This window comes from Gobius niger (assembly GCF_951799975.1).
Source record: "Gobius niger genome assembly, chromosome: 8".
Lineage (NCBI taxonomy): Eukaryota > Metazoa > Chordata > Actinopteri > Gobiiformes > Gobiidae > Gobius > Gobius niger.
Genome location: NC_136859.1, coordinates 25,941,297 through 25,962,185, shown reverse-complemented (window position 1 = coordinate 25,962,185; position 20,889 = coordinate 25,941,297). Strand labels below are relative to the sequence as shown.

The window sequence follows — 20,889 nt, the reverse complement described above, 5'->3', positions numbered from 1 at the left end:
CTTGTCAAACCTCCTATATAACCATTATTTCTCACTGGCACAATGTTTTTCTTGTTGTGTTATGGTGCGCGCCGCTCATTGTCATTCAGCTGACACGCAGTGACTGATGGATGGCTCAGTTGAGAAATAATCCCTTTTAACTCACTGGCTTACAAAACACAGCGGGCTATAGGGCTCATGAGCAAGTTTAGATTGATAGCTCCCCTAAAGGCAAAACATGGTAATTAGCAACATGCAGACATAGGCGCAAATGATCTTTGGCACTTACTGACTGGATGGAAAAGAGTTCTGTGAAATTGGGTTGCGAGTCTCCCAGGAAGGAGCTGTTTCCATAGGCGTGATGAGGGAAACTCTCTGCGCCCTCTCCTGCTTTGGGACTGGACAGAAGGATTCCGATCTGGGACGTCCGGACATGGTATGGGAAGTTCTTATTGGCGGCTGATGGACGTGTTATGACCTTGGATGCAAGAAAATAGGCATTTAGAGTTTGTGATTGTGTCATTAAAAAAATATTCATTTGTTGAAATGTATGAAATTAGAAATTATGGATCATTATTTACACTAGGGAACTAACACGCTACACAGTGCATGTGTTTAATTTCAGAGTCTGGCGAAAATGATTGTATACTGACATGTAGAAGATTAATAGTCCATTCAATTGCTATTATTACGCTTGAGAAATTTTACTAAATGGTTTGATTAACAGAAATTACAATATACACGAGGAATATTATACAAGTGTATACATAGTGCCCACAACAACAACAAGTCATTTGCGACAAACTCGTTTTTTACCCTCATTAAAAATTGCTAGTTTGGTCAACAAATTAGCCTCTCTCAGTAAGCATTACTGTATTTTTACATTACATTTAACATGTTCTACACCAGTGCAGACAGAGTATGGCAGAGTACAATACTGTAATGCTCTTTTCATACACGCTGATAATGATAAATAAAATGTATAAACTATAATTAATAATAGTCATGCATGTTTTGTGTAATATACGTAGATGATACGATTTTTTCTTTTTCATGAGTTTGATTCAAGACACACTCGGCTCTATATTCGGCGAAGTGGGAAGAGAGGATTTAAAGCCTCGACTGATAACGGAATATAAAAAGGGATTCCGCGCGAACAGAATAGGCCATTAGCAAAGAACAATGTGTCGGAGGTGAGGAAGAGGCAGATAATGATGTGAAGAGGCGACAATCAGCGCGGCGGAGTTAAAGCTCAAGGATAGTGAATAATGTATGACAGACAGCCGCAGTAATGACCCTTTGAATAGCACTGACTGGGTAGGAAGAATGTATATATGATGTGGGTGCATGTGCGTGGGGTACGAACGAGAAAGACGATGTGCGCGTAGAGGTGGATGCCCAGCTGAATGCCGTTGACGATCTTCTCCCTGGCCCAACGCGGGATGCCGAAGTTGGCGATGAGGGCCATCACCGGCACGGCAAAGAACCTGAAAGGGGAGAGAGAGAGGAGCAGGTTGAGATTGATGGCGGGACGAAAGTACATTGGAACCAGTTCATGATAAGGCGAAACTCTGAGAGAATCATGAATTAATTATGACCTAATAATGAATATTTACGAATGACATACAACTTAAAGCATGTATATCATTAACTTTACCGGCATCTATACATAATCATTTCATTGTTAGCTCATGATGATTAACTAATGAGTTATAGGTTCGCCTTATTAAAGAATGCTACCGGTACATTTAACAGAGAAGATGAGAAAAATGTAGGATGAAAAAGAGCGGAAAGGCGTAGATAATGAGCCGAGAGATTGGTGTAAGACACGGAGATAATATTTATCTGTAATCTCGCCTTCTATTTGCGTTAAGATGGGTATGAATGAGCGTGTGTGTGTGTGTGTGTGTGTGTTGAAGTGTGGAAAAAGATTCAAATGATTTTTGGTCCACATACAATACGGAGGTATTAATTATTCCAATAGAAGAGAGCCTTTGAGGCATAAAAAAATAAAGAAAAACATGCAATCATGCTCTTAAGTGCAATTACCACTCAAACGGCTATGATATTAAAAGCAGGGACGCAGTTTGTCAAGGTAAAATAAACAGCTTTCCACAGCTCGACTGCTAATGCGTTCATACATTCCATGCAGGGCTTTATAAATTATTCAAAAATGCGGCGTGCTTCTTATGCGCGTACAGTATATATGGCGGAATGTTAATATTAATAGATGTTACCAGAGTGTGTAGGTGGTGAAGAAGGGCACATAGAAGGGCTGCTTCTCGGGGTAGTGCTTGAGTGAGACTAGGACAGCGTAGCAGAACCACACGTAAGCCAGCAGCTGCAGCCCCATCAGGCCGTATCCCGCTGGGCTGTCATAGGCATACAGCACCTCGCCTGGGTCAAAGAACTGGGACACACAAAGAAACTTATGTTACGGCAAAATGGGAAAACGATTGTCTAAGAAAGGGAGTGATTCAAAGCTAACTGTACAGGAAAAGAGCTTAATGATATGCACATCCACAGCATGGTAATTGCATGGTAATAGCAGGGAAAATGCCAACCTTAACGTATGGTGATTACATGGAAACACGTTCACTTAATGGCAATATGATTCTTAACCATTACCCCACGACAGTATGAAGGCCAGGAAACAGGACCAGTATTTTCTTGGTGAATAATATGGTAAATGGTTTCAAATTACAAAGCGCTTTTCTACCTTCATTAGGCCCAAAGCGCTTTACAGCAAGGAACCAGTCACTCATTCACACTCACTCAGACACCAATGTACACAGACACTTGAAAACTCAGAGTTGGATGACGGGGAATAATAAAGGATATTGCAAATGAATGATGATCGGGGACAAATGACTTATTGTTCCCTTAGCTCCCACAGTCGCATCGGCTTGTTGCCACATGTGTGCGTATTTGACATTGAAACTTCTCCACAAGTAGGCCACAGCGGCTGAGCGTGTAACATGTATGTGTTTTCCACTCGCTGACGCTGGAGCCCGGTTTCCACAGCCTTGGCCACTGGTCTGCGCTTGGCCGTACTGGGTTACCGTTTGTGCATAATGCATAGAGCGGGCCTGACACGCGAAGCTTTTTAAGATCCAGCCAACCACAGCCGGCTCCCGTCCGCACACCCAGGTCATGTCTTCATTTTCAAAAAAAAACTAACCCACTTTGGCGTATTTTTAGTCGGCCTCCCGTGAGTTGGCAGCGCTTCAACAGAGAGGGGCCGTGCAGCGGGTGCCGGCGTCAGATAAATTACACCTCCTCCCGTGGCCATATTGTAGAGTGAGGGACAGCTATAGGTCCTGCTGTTAAAAATAGCGTTGATTCTTCCGCAGTTTCCCCAATGGGTCATTACCATCCTGTATTCAAAGCCTCTAATCCACAGGGCCAGCGAGCGTCTTCATCACAACCCACTGAATATGCATTGATGTATAGACGTGTAATTTATTCATAAGCTCGGTGCTATGGGTGCGGAATCGACATGCAGCGCACGCAGGCGGGGTGCTCCAGCCTCCCATGAACTTTCGACAAAGCACTCAATAACTGTATCATAGGTTTTAATATAATCATCTACAGTCAGAAGTGGATTTTGATTAAATGCATAGTCAGATAGTCGAAGCTTGAAAAAAAAAAAACAGCACTACTACACAGCCTGGGGGGAAAAAAAGAAAAGAAAAAGGTTGCCTCCCTTGGATTTGATCAAACTGTTATGATCTTGGGTTGCTGCAGTTGTTCAGGTCTAGGTTAAGCAACACTATGAGCCCAAACAATGAGATCAGCTGACAACATGAACAGGTTTTTTCTTCTTCCCTGATGGCACGGGCATATTCCAAGATGACAATGCCAGTGTTCATCGGGCTCACATTGTGAAAGAGTGGCATCAGTGTCGTTTTTGCAGCCATGATAGCTTTAGTTTGAGGTCTTTTGGCCAATGATGCTTCTTAGTCTTAGTCATTTCTATACGAGATACCTTTAGTCAAGCTTTAGTCTAGTTTTAGTCAGTTTCATAGAAAAAACGAAATAATTTAGGTAGATAAGAATTGGAAATTGGGATGAAGGTTGACAGGTTGAGCTCTTGAGAGACAGATGACACGCACAATAGGCAGAAGTGTCATCATTGTGAACGGGGCTTTTCCCTACAGCGGCCTCTCTCGTCATCCTCTGGTCATCGCTTTGAGGCTGTTTATGAACAGCGCCGCCTGCACATTCGTTCATCAAACATGCTTTCGGCATTCATACTGCTGCCGTATTGAATAAAAATACTGTCCTGAGAAAAGATAAAGTCCCAGTGGCATCGCAGTCGCACGCTCAGACAGGAGGGTGGGTTCTCCGACTCCGCGCTCAAGCCCTGATTGCGAACGTCTGACGAACCAATTTCACCTTTTCACCTCGTCTCATCATCAAAAAAGTCATAAACGTCTCGACATGTTTTAGTCACCAAAGAGCTCTTTTTAGCTCGCGTTACCATACCATCAGGGAAAAGAGGTTTGTCAAAGGAATGATTTTGCCGGAAATAACGCTGGGGAGCATGAGACATCACTTTCACACATGGATTGGACACCACAGAGCCCAGATCTCAACCCCATTGAGAATCTTTGGGATGTGCTTGGAAAGGCTTTGTTCAGTGGTCACGCTCTCCCATCATCAAAAGATCTTGTGCGAAAAATAATGCGACACTGGATCTTTTGACGTCCCAGAAGCGTATTGGAACACAGCGAATGTGTGCAGTAATCAAAGCTAAAGGCGGTCCAACAGAATTTTAGAGTGTGTGCGACTTTTCTTCTGTGGCGACTGTTTTTTGTGCAGGGCCGTGTCTGACGGAGAGCACTCGAATGGATCAGTAGTTGTCATCTGAATACTGTTAAATGTTTTTTTTTACCTAACTGAATTTCAGTTTTTAATTCATTATCGTTTGACAGTTATTGTAGAACTTAAAACAATAAAAGCGACTCAAGATGTTACAGTCACACGGCTACATAATAAAATAGAAATAAGTAAAAGGAGTCCGTATACTGTCAGCACTCCAAATGTATTCATGATTAATGGCTTGAGTGTAATGAGCGTTTTGACGGTAAAAGCTATTACAGCCCACGCCGATCTGTGGGCTCCCGTCTGTATAAATATTCATGAGATTATTTTAGAAAGTTGAAAAGCAGTAGAACGATTGTGGACACTGGAGTGAGCCGCAGAGATTGTGATTCTGGTTTTGAAAAAAAAAAGAAAAAAATGTTCAGTTTGCTTTGAGATTTTGGAACCAGTAATAACTAGGGCTCGCTTTTCTTTTTGCTACTCTCTGAGACCGTGCTCGTGCAAATCTGATTTGAAGTTCAGGGGAACCATCGGATGCTGGGCCACACTTTTGACTTTGTGATATAAGTCACGACAAGTGCAAATAAATGAAATACAAGGGACCATAGGACAAATAAATGAAATACAAGGGACCATAGGACAAATAAATGAAATACAAGGGACCATAGGAAGTGCAACAAGTATGATCAAACATACACTTTTGTTAAGAATTGTGCAACTCTCACCCTTTTGAAGTAGAAAATCAATGTTTTGGACAAAAAGCATGACTACTGCTGAACCGCCATTAATTCTGACACTGTTGAATGCGTCTTGAACAGAAAGTTGTTAGTTTCTGATGTCAATGAGCGATGATTGTTTTCAAAAAAGTCAAAAGACAAGAGCACTGAGGTGAGGGTTGAGGACTTGGAACTGAAATTTGAATAGAAAAGGGTTTCTGTTCATTTGCTAAAAAGAATATTGCAACAAGGGGTTGTACAAACACTGTAACCATGTATTTAACAAGGCTCGGTCTTCAGTTATCGAAACAAATGATCAAATGTACATTGATTATGGGTATATATGCACAGTACCTCAGCTTCATAGATGAACAGGATGACGTAGGTGATGGTGTAGACCGTCATGTAGATGCTCAACTTGACTGAGCCGCTGTGGCTGATCCTTGCTCTGAGAAATAAACACACAGAATGATAATGGGCCACAGATTCTCACTGAGAACATTAATTTTCATAAAGCTCTGACAACTTAGCACCAGGGTCTGTCGTAATCCCCTTTGTGTTGTAAAATACAGAAGACTTTAGGATAGGCTTGACTGCTCTCTCCAAAGTGGAACAAATGAAAATGAATGCCTCTGCTTTGACACGGCACTCGTCTCGGTCCATTTCGGTGTGAAGCCTTCCTCTGAATTTCCTTCATCCTTTGCCACTGACTAATTCAGCATCGCACACACCAGAGGAATCGTATCAAAGTCTTTGGGTATTTATCACAAAACTGTCAACTTATCAGTTAGCGTGCTACCGCCGCGATTTGAGCTCCACTGAGATGCGGTTTGAAGATGAGTCACTGGGGTGTTGGAGATCATAGAATCTACCGAGCCCAGAGGAGGGTGTAATCATGGTTTCAAAAGGCGCCTCAGATCCTGGAAGCGTAATTTTTGCTAAACAGTTAAGCGCGGAAAACATAAATTTGATGAACCGTCCAAAAAGTAGGTCCGCTCACCAGAGAATTAGGCGATGACTCAACACCAACACCGAACTTACCAAAAGGTAGAAACAGTATTTTCAAGACTTGGAGAAAAATGTATCTCAGCAAGTTACCTTAGAGTATTGTGTCTGTTTTTTCACAGGCAAGGAAGATATTGATGCGTTACCATTGCCCAATATTGCGACCCCAACAAGACAGCACAGTTAAAGAACATTGGGAAGTTCTAAATTTGGTGCTTTCTTTGAAATTGTCTCTCAATTGCTTTCTTTGTGCATGGATTGGTGTGATTATGATGACAACATTACTAATATGTTACTAATCTGTGAGCAGTGGATAAAGCCAACAGTGACCAGTCCAGGCAGGTGGAGGACAAGTACCTGCTGATGATCCATAGTGGGACAGCTCTCATAAATCATCTATTGTGTGGGCCTATCCTGAGTAAATGTCAGCTAACGCCTGCCAAAATTCAGAAATCACCCATCAGCTTGCAGTGCAGAGGAGAAGAGGAGCCACCGCAGAAGCACATCCAGACTTTTTCACACCATTAGGTTTGCATCATCGGCGCGGTAGGTGTCTAAATAACAGTGCGCTTGCGCTTATCACTTCACATATCAGGTGCACACGCTCATCACAGCGAGTGGCTCAGGGTGACATTTTGATTGACGGCCAACATTGTCATATGGTGAGATAGTGTTACGACTATGACAGCGGGCGTCTGACTGTGACAGGCCTATAATAGTAAACACACCCACACTTTGTGACAGCCAGGCTTCAACACAATAGCCCCAACGTAGACAGCATAAAAGTGAAGACAATAATATAGTAATGTGATGATGAAGATGAAGATGAAAGGTCAAATGAATGAGGAAAACCAGTAATCACCAATCAATCCACCTCATTATTATTGATACCTATGTTACTTCCTGCACCACTATTGGGACTTTTCATCATAGTGACAACAAAGAGCCCTCCAAAGCAGCAGCAGTTTTTGGAGAGGCCCCACTTGTCAAGCCATGACAATTTGGCCCCTGTCAGAGTTGTTTTCTGCTTTTAACAAGTAAACTTTGAAGACAAAATGTTATCTTACCGTCTGATATATTCTACCCACAATTTGGTGCCTGGATATAAATATATATTCCCCAGTGTTTACCATTTGTCAATGTTTTTTTTATTTTTTTTACATCATCTTCGAAAGTTTGTGTTGGTTGGGGATTGTCACATTACACATCACTGAGTTCTTTGTGAATGTATTCTGAGTATTCTGAGGCTACTGCATGTTGAATGCATTTATGAGAGTTTTTCCGTGTCTGTTACCTCTTCCTTTCAGTATGATTGGTGTAGAAAATGCTACAGGGTGCTGCTGGCTTAAACAAATACTGTTTGGCAGATGTTGCCAGTAACATTCAAGTTTTGACATTCGATCACAAACTCTATCGCTACTTGTTTTATTACTGCTACTGTTGCTTCCGTTGTACAATGTTCTGTAGATCTGAATCTTTCAAGAACAAGTCCTGCATTAGGGCTGCACAATATGCAAAGTAATTGTGATGTCCGACAAGTTTCTAGAATATATTACAAAACAAACATTGAAACACAGTATGTCCCATTGAACTCAAAGCAGAACTAAGCAACTTGTTGACCTTAATAAATCCTTTTCATAGTCCCTCTGGGGTAATACAAGTGTTACTGGGATGTTTGGGGGTTTTTCATGTCCCCCCGGTGTCTCTGACCAGAAAACCACAGTTGCAATTTCCCTGTCTCCGGGTCGGAGGCGCAACACACACTAATAGAATAACGAAGAAGAAGCTAACAGGCTAACGGGCAAAGCTAACTGCGGGCTAGTGCCACTTAAACACTATTTACAGCCAAGTTTGAGTGAAAAAAATATCTCCATTGTGTAATTGGATGTACCGTATCCCTCTCTCCCTTTGTCTTTTCTGTCAGTAAAAAAACTCAACATGCTACGACACTTGCAGTGGCAGGTGCATGAGTTACTTAGTTCCACTTTAAACAAATATCATAAGTGCGTCAAAATAAATCTTACAAGAAAAATACAAAAACAGGACCAAAAACAGTGTGAATTTCAGGCTAAAGCAGCAAAAAGTGTAAATTCAGATGAAAGATTTCCATACTGTGGCTTCTTGCAATATGGACTGTGCATCATGTAGCTCTATTCAGCATCTATTTATGTACACACCTCACTCTTCTTAATACTATTCATGACACGCTAATCATAAATATGACTTTATTGACACACAGAAAGTCTTACCTGGTGACGGTGAACCCTTTTCCCAGCAGAATCAGCATGAGGAGGAAGAGCAGGAAACTCACGGAGAAAAGTAATTTCCCTGGAGCCCGACGTAAGTAAAAAAAAAAAAATGAAATGAAGACAAAAGATTGTAATTAGAACACCATTTCCCGAATCTGTAATATCACACTGGTTAAGAAAAAAATGGGGTCAGTGCACACACAAATTCATGCATGGCCTGTCAGAATGGCTATTACTCTTCCTCATCCATCATCGGCCTCTCATCCGTTGCGTTTTGGCACGGAGCGATTATTGCAGGCGCGGTGTCAGTCAGTCAGTCGGTCGGTCGGTGGGCTGGCGATACGTGGAGAAACTTACCGAGTAATTTGAGGCTGCCGTTGCCAACTCCATCACGTCCGTACAGGCCCCAGTAGACACAATGGAACAGCAGGCTGAGCACTGGCAGAGCAGGAGCAGGGGTGCACCAAGGGGAGAAATGAGGGAGAGGGACGAGAGTCAAAACGTGCAGAGAGGATGAGGTGAGACAATGGGGCGTGATGAGAATAAAACCTCGGAATATTTTTTAGCAACATGGGCTGTAAAGTAATGTGTGGGTGTGCATTGATTTTTCCATAAGCCTTTGTTAATGATGGAAAACGCCACGTTGGGGAGATATTAAACAGCTTAGAGCATTTATTGCACCACGCTGCCTTTTTTTTGGGTTATTTGCTATTTGATTTGTTTGAAAGTAATGTTATTTTGCGTAGCCATGGCCCATGTGACATCGAAACCGGCGTCAACAGGTGCATGTTGTGTCCTGGGGCAAGACATTTCACCCACCTTGCCTTGGAGAACGGAGTAAGTGAGTGAGCGAGTAATTGATTGGTGGTGGTAAGAGGGGCTAGTGACGACAGTAGTGTGCTTTGAGAGGCTTGTCATGCTTGTAAAGAGCAATACAAATGTGAGCCATTGTTAACATGATCTGGAATGATAAAGAGTTTATGCTTATTTCATCCGCAAGGGCTTGACAAAATATTGGCAAGGGGGAGCCAGGGGTTATGTCAGTGCTCAGACACAAAGCTTTCCTCTGTATCATGAGTTTGAGTCCCAGCCCCGACAGGTTGCTAAATGTCTCTGTTCTTTTTTGTAAGACGAAGGAGTGCAATATGCATGTGCTTAGTCGCCCAATAGCAACGCTGTTAAAACGCTATTCTGCCAACAAACCTCATTGTCACAGACGATCCAACCAAACAAAGCTGAACTCCAGTAATGTGTATAATGTCTATAGGTTTTGCTGGTGTTTACTTGATCGAGGATAAACATGAATACTGAGTAGCTACAAGGTTTGAGCAGATCTGCTTTGCCTTTGCATCAGCAACGACTCACACAGCGTCTGATTTTCCTATTCAAGGCTATTGTTGACTTTGTGGACCAGAATTACCTGGAGGTAAAAACCAATGGATGAGTGTTTTATTCTATCTAACGTCCATCGGGATAAATTATATGGTGACCTAAGACCTGCACTGACCTGAATGTAAATGCGATTGCTAGTATATGACAGTCAGTGAAAGGCTAAATCTCAGGCTGCATATCTGGGATTCAAGCACAAAAAGCTATTTGCAATTCAGTACACGTCCATAAATCTCCATAAGTTTTATACAAATGTTCTACGTATGTTTTAAGTGCCACCGGACTACTGAATTTTCCATTTCACTATTTTTTACCTTGTTCCTGATCACAGTATGTCGCTATTGAAAACATGAAAGCACTTTTTTTTTATTTTGAGTCTGAAGAAACGTTGAGCACTAAGTGGGGTAAAAGGAAAATCTTGTTAATTGCTTAGGCTAAGGCCTTTGTGGTTTGAAAGTAATTAATTAGAAGTTGCAATCGATAACAACAACAGGTGGCAAGGTTATGTGTGCAAAGTGCTTCTGTTTTCTGCTTTGAGTCGATATTTCGTTGGTTGAGGACGACAGTGGACTCAGTTAAACTTTCTATGAAGACAAGTCTCCTGAAGGAGCCTATTCCTGGCATGTTTAGGACTGTTGTGTGTATCTTTAGCTTAGGCAGATAAAGTTAAAGCTTGTTACGATGTGAAAGAAGGCTTGGGACTGAACGACTGAGGAGGCATTTAGAAAGGAGACAGCCAGGCGACGGGAGGCGAGGCGAGATAAGGGCTGGAGAGAAGTGGGAGGGGGAATGCATAGATCGAATAAGGAAAGGGGTGTTTGTCGGTAACAGCATGCTCCGGTGAACACTGCTGCGTGGCTCTGCTGTTGGCAATGGTTTCTATTGAGAGGCTAATAAGGCGATGATATCTACAGGCCTGAAGAGGGGATTAAGGTATGAGATTCTGCATCGAAGCGAGCGGCTTCGGTGATGGGCTATCAGGGAGTCTATAAGTAACACACTTTTCTATTCTGTTGCCTATTGAGATGGGTAGAAAAACTCAAAATGAAAAACAAAACTCAAGTAAAGGTAAACAGAGTCCACTGAATCGACACAGCTGGGCATTTCTAGACTCAAATGGCCAACGTTTCGAAAATTGATTTGGTGGACTTTAGTGGAGAATTCTCGTTCAATCAAGTACTTCTTGAATTTAATATTGTATATCTATCAACTAAAGTAAAAACAAATTGTATTGATGTAAGTAAAATAAAAATGCAAACGATTACGAAGAAAGCATTTCCATTATTTTTTGTATCCTCCAGCCACAATGACCTGAGTGACTGACAGGGCTGTTCAATTACATTTTTAAATGGGACAGATCATAAGCCTCATTTGACAAGACCACCACAGCCACCAAATGTATTCATATTTTTTGGATATATAAATGAAACATCATTGTTCAAGTGTAAAACATAAAAAGTTTAATTAAATTCCAGCATTTTCAGTTTGCTTTTCTTTCTAAAAAACACAGCAATTATAACTCTCACTGTGACTGGCACTTGTTATTTCTGTTGGGGTCTAAAGGCCTTTCCAGCTCAAATGTATTATGTTGAAGGCCTGACACACACCAGAAGCACATGGCTGCATAATATGAAAACAAACTGACGTACTTTAGCGCTCCATCACAGCCGTTAACACACTATTAAAGGAAGCAGTGCAAAGGTAATAAGAATTCTCTGAGTGAGAGTGTAATCTGCAGTTCATGTTCGCCATAGCCACAGTAGCATTAGCGGCTGCGTCACAATAACCCTTAAAGGATATTATTAGGCCAAATCAGATTGTTTGATGGGCCGGATCTGGCCCCCGGGCCACCAATCGGCCTGGAATAAGGTTTCGCTCACAACCAGTGCCAATGGACACTCAGACATCAGAGATTATAAAATGCACATCGCATTCATACAGCGGCTTGATGAGTGTCGTGCCCAGAGAGACAAATTTGTTGGGTTTTTTATTGTTATTTGTACTTGGATACAACTAATACCTCTCTTTATATGGTACTACTTGGGCAACTTCAGGTGGTACTGATTTTCTTCTTGGCCTGGTGGTATTTGGAAGGTCAGATATTTCACGAGACTTTGGCAATCATGCTCTGAAGCTGAGGAAAGTTGCGTAGTTCTCCCCGTTACTGAATGCGCATATGCTAAAGCTTGTGTGCACAGTGGAAAGCTGCTCTTACCTTCCACACCTGCCGCTGTCATAAACATTTTGTAGGTTGTGTGAAGAAGCTGTCTCCCCTTCAGATTGTCTGCAGAGAGAGGAGAACAAGAAATCCGAATGAGACGGAGGTGATGGAGGTGTGCGGCGCTGTGTGCTGCTGGGGATCGAGATGAAAAGAATGGAGATATGGGAGCAGATGGCAGCGGAGAGCGAGGGAAGTGCGGGAGGAACAGGGGGAACCGGCAAACGGGTAAATACGAGGGAAGAGGCGATTAATATGCACCCATCTAATGCATCCTCCACTCCTCTGTGTCTGTGGAGAAATGTTTTTAATGGGCCTTTAAGCAAGACGTTTTTACCGCCGGGGCACTGCGGGGAACGGCAGAGGCGCGGGGGGGGGGGGGGGATTTATGGATGGAGAAAGGGTCATAAATGCTCCCACACTAACACAGCTGCCTGCTAAAGAGCCACTGTGCTCCCATCTCTCCCTCAGGGACGCTTGCATTGTTCAAAAACATGTCACTATCAAATGCCCGAGGCTTTTAGTGGCTTTATATAAGGCGCACCTGTAATTAGATTTGAAATGTGTTTTACCATCCCTGTGTCAACTGATGGTCAGAAATGTGTTTTCATTGTGCTCGTTATAGAAGGTAACGGAAAATCACACAAAAAAATATTGCTTCTTGTTAAGTGTTAAACTGTGACACTTACAATATGACAATTTGATGAAAAACCCATGAAAAGCAAGTCCAGAAAACAGAATTGAACTAAAAAAAACAATATAAAAGAAGTCTTAATTCCAAGGTAAACACATGACAACCCTTGATGCGAAAGTTAGTGTCTTTTTCTCTTTGGTGACAAATCTCTTCCACGTAAGAGAGATTCCCAAAGCAAGACCTACACTGTTCCATAAGCCACCAGAGAGTTGTGTAAGCCTATATCATCTCCTTTACAGTCAAAGTCCAAAGATGCATTTGCAGCTCATTATGTGCCGCTACCTCACAGGGAAGCGCAGAGCTGAGCCAGACACTCCTGCTATTTGAACAGGAGCCATACAGGGCCCTAATTGAAAAATAAACAACAAACGGGGTGTTTTTTTCAAAAGCATATACTTCTGCACTGTAAGAATATACCGGGGAAAAAATGTAGACAGCGCGATTTTAGCCCCATTAAAGCAATAACATTTGAGATAGACGTTTCTGAGAGTCGTACAGAGTATGGTGTTCTTTTAGTATGCAGGAGGTAAAATGGAGTATTGCCCTACACCGCAGCGTCTCTGAGCCTCCAGCCAGTTTCCGGAGACATCCACAAAAACTACAGCTCACACGTAATACAGACTCTTTCCTGGCTCACTTTCGGATTTAGTGATTTACCAGAAACGGCCCGATATACTAAAAAAAATGTGCATTATTCATATCATTAATATTAATGACAGCGGAGGAAGCTTTCATATGCTGCATTTGCCAATAAATAATGGCAGAAGACAGAAAGTGGATGTGTGTGAAATAGCCACACCCTTGGAATAACACACAGCGCAACAAGTTCCGTGTCCTTGGTGCTGCTCTAAGCTCTGACCTTGAGGACAAACTCGCTTCAGTAAACCTTGCAGCTGCTCCTGCTTCACCCTTTCAGGCGTTTAAACCTGAACATGAAACCAAGTCCCGGCCTTGGGAGAAAATGGGTTCATGTTCTGCCTTTTACTTCTTTTCAAGACAGCAAAATGTACTCTTAGCCCATCAAGGAAACATGTTGAAAAAAGGCAAGGCGAGGACATTAGCGACTTAATGCATGCTTTTTATAGAGATACTCACAGGCGAAGTAACAGGAGAGCAGGAACACCATGGAGAAGATGACCAGGAAGGTGATGTCTGTCTCCAAAATCCCTGAGGACAGAAAACAAAAATCCCTCTTTACATTTTCACTAATAAAATGTATTAACCTCTTCCCTCCCGCCTTTAAAAGGGATTAGACGTGGTTTAAAATTATTAAAATTATGTATATTCCTCCCTCTACATGCTCCAGCAATGTCCTGATATGTAGAATGTCACTCAAAAAGGTGTTAATTCGGGTCCGAAGTGCCGTCATGCAAGAGCTTAATATAGAAGCTGCAGTTTCGCGTAAGACCTGAGGTGGCAGTAGTGAGCATAAAATGACCAAGTTGCATCTAGTCCTTTTCCAGTTTCCAGTTCAGCTTCATCCAAATCTAAAAGCTTCCCGACTGGATCCTACAGCCTATGGACCGGTGCGATGCCTCATTTGGAAGCTAAGACCATCAAAACATGTTGCATTTTTAAGCGTTTTTGTAGGGTTTTTTCCCCCCAAGTTTTGGTGACTTTTTCATCGCATGTTTGTCACCTTTTTAACGCTCTTTTGTGGCTTTCTTGTTCCTTTTTTTTGTTGCTTTTCCAGCACATTTTTGTCGCTCCTTTGCCGCGTTTTTGTCACTTTTGGAAGTGTTTTTGTTGTGTTGCCTTATGTACGAAATGCACGGTATAAACAAACATGCCTTGCCTTGTTCTCGTCTTTTTAATGGCTTTTTGGGGTAATTTTTGTTGCTTTTGTATCGTGTTTTCATCACTTTTTCATCTCATTTTTGTCACTTATAAGTGGCTTTTTTGTCACTTTTTGTCTTGCTTTTTTTCTCGTGTTATTGTTTTCCGGCACATTTTTGTCGCTCTTTTCACACTTTTTTTGCTTTAAGATCTGTGTAAAGCCACACACAGAAGACACATGTATCTTCAATAAAGCAGCAGACCATTATCTTGCATACTGTCAATGTTTATAATATAGACTAAAAATGAATTCCCATTATCTCCTTTTCTTGCAGCCTTAGTTTGCCTTCTTTGCAGTTATTACAAGCGCAGTTACAGTAAAAGTCAAGGCCCCGGCGCAATTATATGAATAATTCACCAGTACAGCACCTCTGCTCTTGGTGCTTCTCCTCCTCACGCCTCTGTCTCAGTTCATCTATCATCATTATCTCCTTCAGACGTCTTTTCATTATTGTCATTTGTTCAGTTCACTGTGCTTTATTGGCCGTGCTAAGTGGTGCTGGCTCGTGCCGTCAGACGTTCCTTCAGCAATCTCTCTTTCTCTCTCTCTCACTATTAGTCTTTGTGTTTCCATTTGTAATTGCTCTCACCAAACTCATCCGCGGAGAAGTGCTTGGTCCAGAAAGACTTCCCATTGGTCAGGTTCATCTCGTACTCCAGCTGCAGACCATCGCCCTGACAGGAGAACAGAATGAGGCACAGCTTTTTAAAAAGAGATTAAACAGTAATGACGTGTCCAGTCGGTAGAAATGCTCAAACAAATGTGGAAATCAAGCTACCTTCATCTTATGAGAGAAAGTGATTGTTTTTTGTGGAGTGGTACATAAATCAAAGGTCAGTAAGCAAATTATACAAAACCCTGGAATTTCATCAGGGCAGCACTAAGCAATTAGAGTTATTGACTTTCTGAAACAATATCATTACGCCCTTAATTATTGTGCTGACATTTATTGTGGAAAGAAAAAAAATAGGTCCCGAAGTGACGGTGTAATAGTTTGACACACAGCAAAGTTATATAAAAAAGATGGAGAAAGGAGGGAGAGGGCTGTTGATAATCTTAACAAATGTGACAGACTTTTTTGGCAACTCTGTATGTGAACAAGTTAAAGGAACACTGCGTAACATTTTGGATTCCACTGTTGCCAGCAATACAGACATGCTCCTAATGAGCAGCTGGACGCAGAAAATTGCCATTTCTGCTGTGGGTAATGAAAGAATGGATTTGGATGAGGACCTAACCTATTGAAATCTCATATTTGACTTTTTTTTTAACATCTCCATGGAGACGAGCTGGAGACGTCCCCGCTCCTGGTGAAGTTACAGTCAGGTCTGAGGAGAGGTGAGCCGCTCACAGCAAACACACATTTATCAGGTATTTTTCAACAATACAAATATATTTAATAACAAATGCTTGTATTTTATTCTATGCATTGGGTAAAATGTTGCACGGCATGATTTTAAACAGAAGCTTCCACAATAACTGGCACAGCAGCTGCTCAGAAACAGTGAGAGTCCCAGTGCAGAATATGTCTCAAACATGTAATCAATAAACAAGTCTTCCAGATAACTGCGCTGTGATTGCCCTGGTCATCCTGCCATGGATAGTGACAATGATGAATGGGCCAAATGGAAATAACAATGAACGAATGAAGGGAAGAACTGTATAATGTATAACTTTAAAAAAAACAAAAACAAGTCTGCTGCCTCATCCAGGCTTTACAGATAAAAGAACCCAATTGAAAAACCACCATTTCATCTTGCCGTCATCACTAATACATAACATTTCAGGCTTTTGAACAAATAATTCATCAAATAATACATTTCTAAGACCCTCGTACCTAACTCACGCAATCCACAGAGTTTGCCCTCTTCAGGACTTTGACTGAACCTGCCAGCGTCTAAGGCCAGGGGAAAGATGCCAGTTCACAGGTGAGCTAGCCTGGTTTAACCATACCCTCGTATCCAGACCCTCTGTACTCATTTTGTTTCGTACAGAGGGTCTGGATCTTCACAATTTGAGCTTCGTTATCAGGTGGGAGGAGGGGTGAACTCCTTTGAAACGATTGGATATGATTTTCGCTAGCGTTTGGTTGTGACGAGTGAGTGAAGCAGCTATCATAACTCTATAATAACTCTTGGGAGCATTCCTTGCATATTCCAAGGCTTATATTCCAACAGATTGAAGAGCTTCCATTACTTTCGTATCCGCCGCCATTGCCAAACTACAACAAAGCAAATGCGGCGCAAATGCTTGACGTCACCTACAACACCCGCCTCCCCCGCTCGCTGACTGGTAGGTTGAAATTCAACCGATGTAACGCGGCCACTGAGATCAGACCCAGACGTGCATGTAGGGAAATTATAATTGGCCAGAGTTTACGGATGGCTAAGGCCAGGCTACAGCTGAGCCATCAAAGATCTTTGGTTCCTCGTCAGATTTGCCTTTACATATAACTCAGTTTCAAATACATCTTAAATTTGGAAGTAAGTCCTTAGCTTTGGAGTTGTGCATCGGCAAAGACAGTCCGGAGCTCTGCAGCCCTGGGGAACTTCTGAAGACTTTTTTTGTAACTCTACTTTCAGGCAGGTTAATAAGTCCATTCCACTGTCTAACCATTTCACATTTCCTTTGGACTGATCCAGGAACCCAGCCCATATCACCCAAATAACACATTTCCTTATAAAAATAAATAAACTGCACAGTGAAAAAAAGCAAAAGGAAAGGTACACAACACACTAGCAGTACTATTTTATTCAATATTTTGCTCATCCCACATAGCAAAGCATTCAAAATTCATTATTTTTGGTCGAAGTTCGATGCCGCGTTTTGACATTCTGAAGCAGCACATTTAAATAAAACAAAAGCATGGAAAGTCGAAAACTTGTTTTTGTCGAACGGGCGGTGGCATGGAAGAAAAATAATAAGAAAACGTGCTTCTGTTTTACATACATGAAAGAATCTAAAAGTTAAGCACTACACGCCACTGTTATTCTTGTCTAAGATCCCCCCCCCCCTCCCCCTCTGTCCCCAGCTCACAGCCAGTGCCATGTGGTTCCCATCCGCACATCAGTATTCACGAGACGGCACGGTGCTCTGTGGAGCGGGCACTTTCTTTGCATGCAACGGGTGTTTTAACGCGCAAATTGTGTCCTACTCGCTTCAAATTCAAACAGAGGCGAGATCTCCGCAGCCCCTTTTTCTTCCGCCAAATGAGAGAGAAAAACAGTGCCGTCTCTACAGGGAGGTGCGAGGCGTTAGTATAGCGCCAGCTGTAATTGTGTCATATAGTGAACCGGTTTCTCCAGCAGGCGCCTCGGGATCCCTCAGGTGGAGAAAATAAAATAATCCCGAGCTGCTCAGCCTCCTGCGCGCTGCCAATACGAGGACGACCCACATTATCACAAAGGACGGAGAGACGGGCGGGATAGATGGGTAGTCATAGCAGCGCTTTGTGAATTATTTACCGACGCATATTTCTTTTCGTTTTTTTTATGAGGCTGCATGGTACATTTTTGCTCGAACAAAATCAATAAGTCGAGAAAGTGTTTGAATTTTGAATGTTAGGCCCGTCTATCTGTGCCAGTATTGCACAAGTGTTGTAAATAAGATGTTCACATAGATTTTAGGAAAGGCTGACTGGCATAGTACATTTGATTTTTTTTTTATCTGTTTCCTTTCCCCCTTTCCTTCAATTTAATTCATAAACCAAAAAATATGGACAAGAGAAGAGAGAGAGAAATAATAACAAAAAAAACAACAGCCTGGAATGCTCGGCACGTGAAGCCTCATGATTGCTTTATTTGGTTAACCTTTTGCCACCGCCTTAACCGAGCACGTTTTCTACAGTTCGCCTTTACCCAAATCTAAAAGCTTCTTACAGCCTATAGGCCAAGGACTCATTTAAAGCCCACAAAAGTTCCCTCGCATTGTTGTCATTTTTTGTGTGTGGCTTATTTGTTGAGTTTTCATACTAGTTTTTGTCTTGTTTTTGTCGTTTTATTTTTATCGCCTTTTATTTGGTCATGTTTTTGTCAGTGTTTGTTGTGTTTTCATCTTTGTTTTTCATTGCCATGTGGATGCTTTATTCAAGAAGCTTTTATTTGGGTATTGCTAAACTGGAGAAACTGCTAAGTTACGAGGTGGGATATAATGTTTTTTTCAGGCACATAGTACCATTCTATAGCAAACTCAAATAACTATGCTACCCAAAATTGGTTGGGAAAATGCAGGAAATAAAAAAAAAATGTTTCCCTCATAGCAACACTGTTCCTGATGCTGCGATTTTGCCTTTGAGCACACCCCTTCAGTACGTTGTTGTTGTTGTTGTTTTTGATGCATATATAAATGAGTACAGACAACATAAGCCAGGGGTTTCTTACAAAAGTATTTCAAATAGACACATTTAAAGCTAAGTCTGGAGGGGCAGGTGCTGTGGGCTGAACCGAGGAAGAGAAAATGGGAGGGGCCTCGTCCACAGGTGGAGCCTCGTCCCCTCCAGCAAAACAGCAGGAAAATGGCTGCTGGCAGGAGACTCAAAGATTACTCAAAAATACATGAATCAATCTGAGCGACACTGGAGGCATGTTTTTCAGGAGGGAATGACACACTAACATGATAAAAAGCTTAAAAAAGTGATTTTACATAACACCAACGCCCGTCCCTAATTTGAGTGATAGGTATTTCTTTAAGTCGCATAACTTCTTTATGTTCAAAAGGCTGTCTGATCCAAGCTCCTCATATCGCCATGTCTTTAGGCAGCGAGACACTCTTCTCTTCTCTTCTCTTCTCTTCTCTTCTCTTCTCTTCTCTTCTCTTCTCTTCTCTTCTCTTCTCTCTCTCTCTCTCTTCTCTTCTCTTCTCTTCTCTTCTCTTCTCTTCTCTTCTCTTCTCTTCTCTTCTCTTCTCTTCTCTTCTCTTCTCTTCTCTTCTCTTCTCTTCTCTTCTCTTCTCTTCTCTTCTCTTCTCTTCTCTTCTCTTCTCTTCTCTTCCCTCAGTGAGTGAGAGATTGATGGTGGTCGGGGAGGCTGTTAATGCAGATAGCCATTAAAAATACATTGCCCCCAGTGTCTGCGTACATTGGTGTATGAATGAGAGTATGAATGGGTGACTGGATCCTTGCTGTAAAGCGCTTTGAGTGCCTAATGTAGGTGGAAAAGCGCTATATAAGTTGAGACCATTTACCATTTACATTAATATACTCACTACTGCCACCTCAGGTCTTGTGCATAACTGCAGTGGGGGTATTATGCAAAATCTACTTTTTCAAGCTTTACATCATGTTATTATGTCATTCCCTCATTAAAAACATGCCTGAAGTGTTGCCTTGGCACATTCACGTATTTTTGAGTAATCTGTAAAAACTCTGATGGCGGCCATTTTAGGGATAGGTTTGCCTGAGTCCTCCTAGGAACGCCCCCACCTCCTGGAGACGCCTCCGAGCTTTCGTCACCAGCCGAGTAACCAACCACTGCTCCTCAGCAGAACCCCCTCCCCACTGATGCCACAGACAGCGTGTGGAGGGGGCGTGTCGGAAAGGGTCAGAGGTTCTTAAAGAGACAGAGGCCTATTTCAAGAGCCATTTTGAGAGAGCAATTTTATACAAGGCAGTTATTCTAATTTACTGCATTTACAGACCAACAGAAGGTTTCGTCATCACGGCCTCTCTGACCACTACAAACCGCTCACTCGGACACAGTGTTCACACAGGCAAGACGAGTGAAGTGTGTCGCCCAAGGACACAACCGTAGTCAGAGCCAGAATTTGAACACACTGACCTGTGGATCTGTGGACAATAACTCTTACTAACTGAGTCATTAGTCATGTGTGTGTGTGTGCTCTTGTAATTATAACATTGTGAAGACCAGTTTGAGTTTTTAACCAACAGAGTGAGGACATTTTTGAAAAGTGAGGACATTTTGGGTAGTCCTCACTTATTTGAAGGACTGTTTGAGGGTCAAGATGTGGCTTTAGGGTTA

At 42.2% G+C, this 20,889-nt stretch overlaps 1 protein-coding gene across 1 annotated transcript in view; it reads right to left on the bottom strand.

Moving 5' to 3' along the window:
• The window catches only part of tmem145 (transmembrane protein 145), a 55,371-nt gene that overhangs the window by 3,684 nt on the left and 30,798 nt on the right, over positions 1-20,889 (bottom strand). Inside the window, exons 6-14 of the mRNA XM_079561220.1 lie at positions 15,504-15,588; positions 14,173-14,244; positions 12,381-12,449; positions 9,134-9,214; positions 8,777-8,855; positions 5,877-5,970; positions 2,217-2,389; positions 1,346-1,466; positions 269-457 (exon numbers count right to left, since the gene is read on the bottom strand). Of these exons, the coding sequence (XP_079417346.1) occupies positions 269-457; positions 1,346-1,466; positions 2,217-2,389; positions 5,877-5,970; positions 8,777-8,855; positions 9,134-9,214; positions 12,381-12,449; positions 14,173-14,244; positions 15,504-15,588 (963 nt within the window). The remainder of the gene's footprint in view (positions 1-268; positions 458-1,345; positions 1,467-2,216; positions 2,390-5,876; positions 5,971-8,776; positions 8,856-9,133; positions 9,215-12,380; positions 12,450-14,172; positions 14,245-15,503; positions 15,589-20,889) is intronic.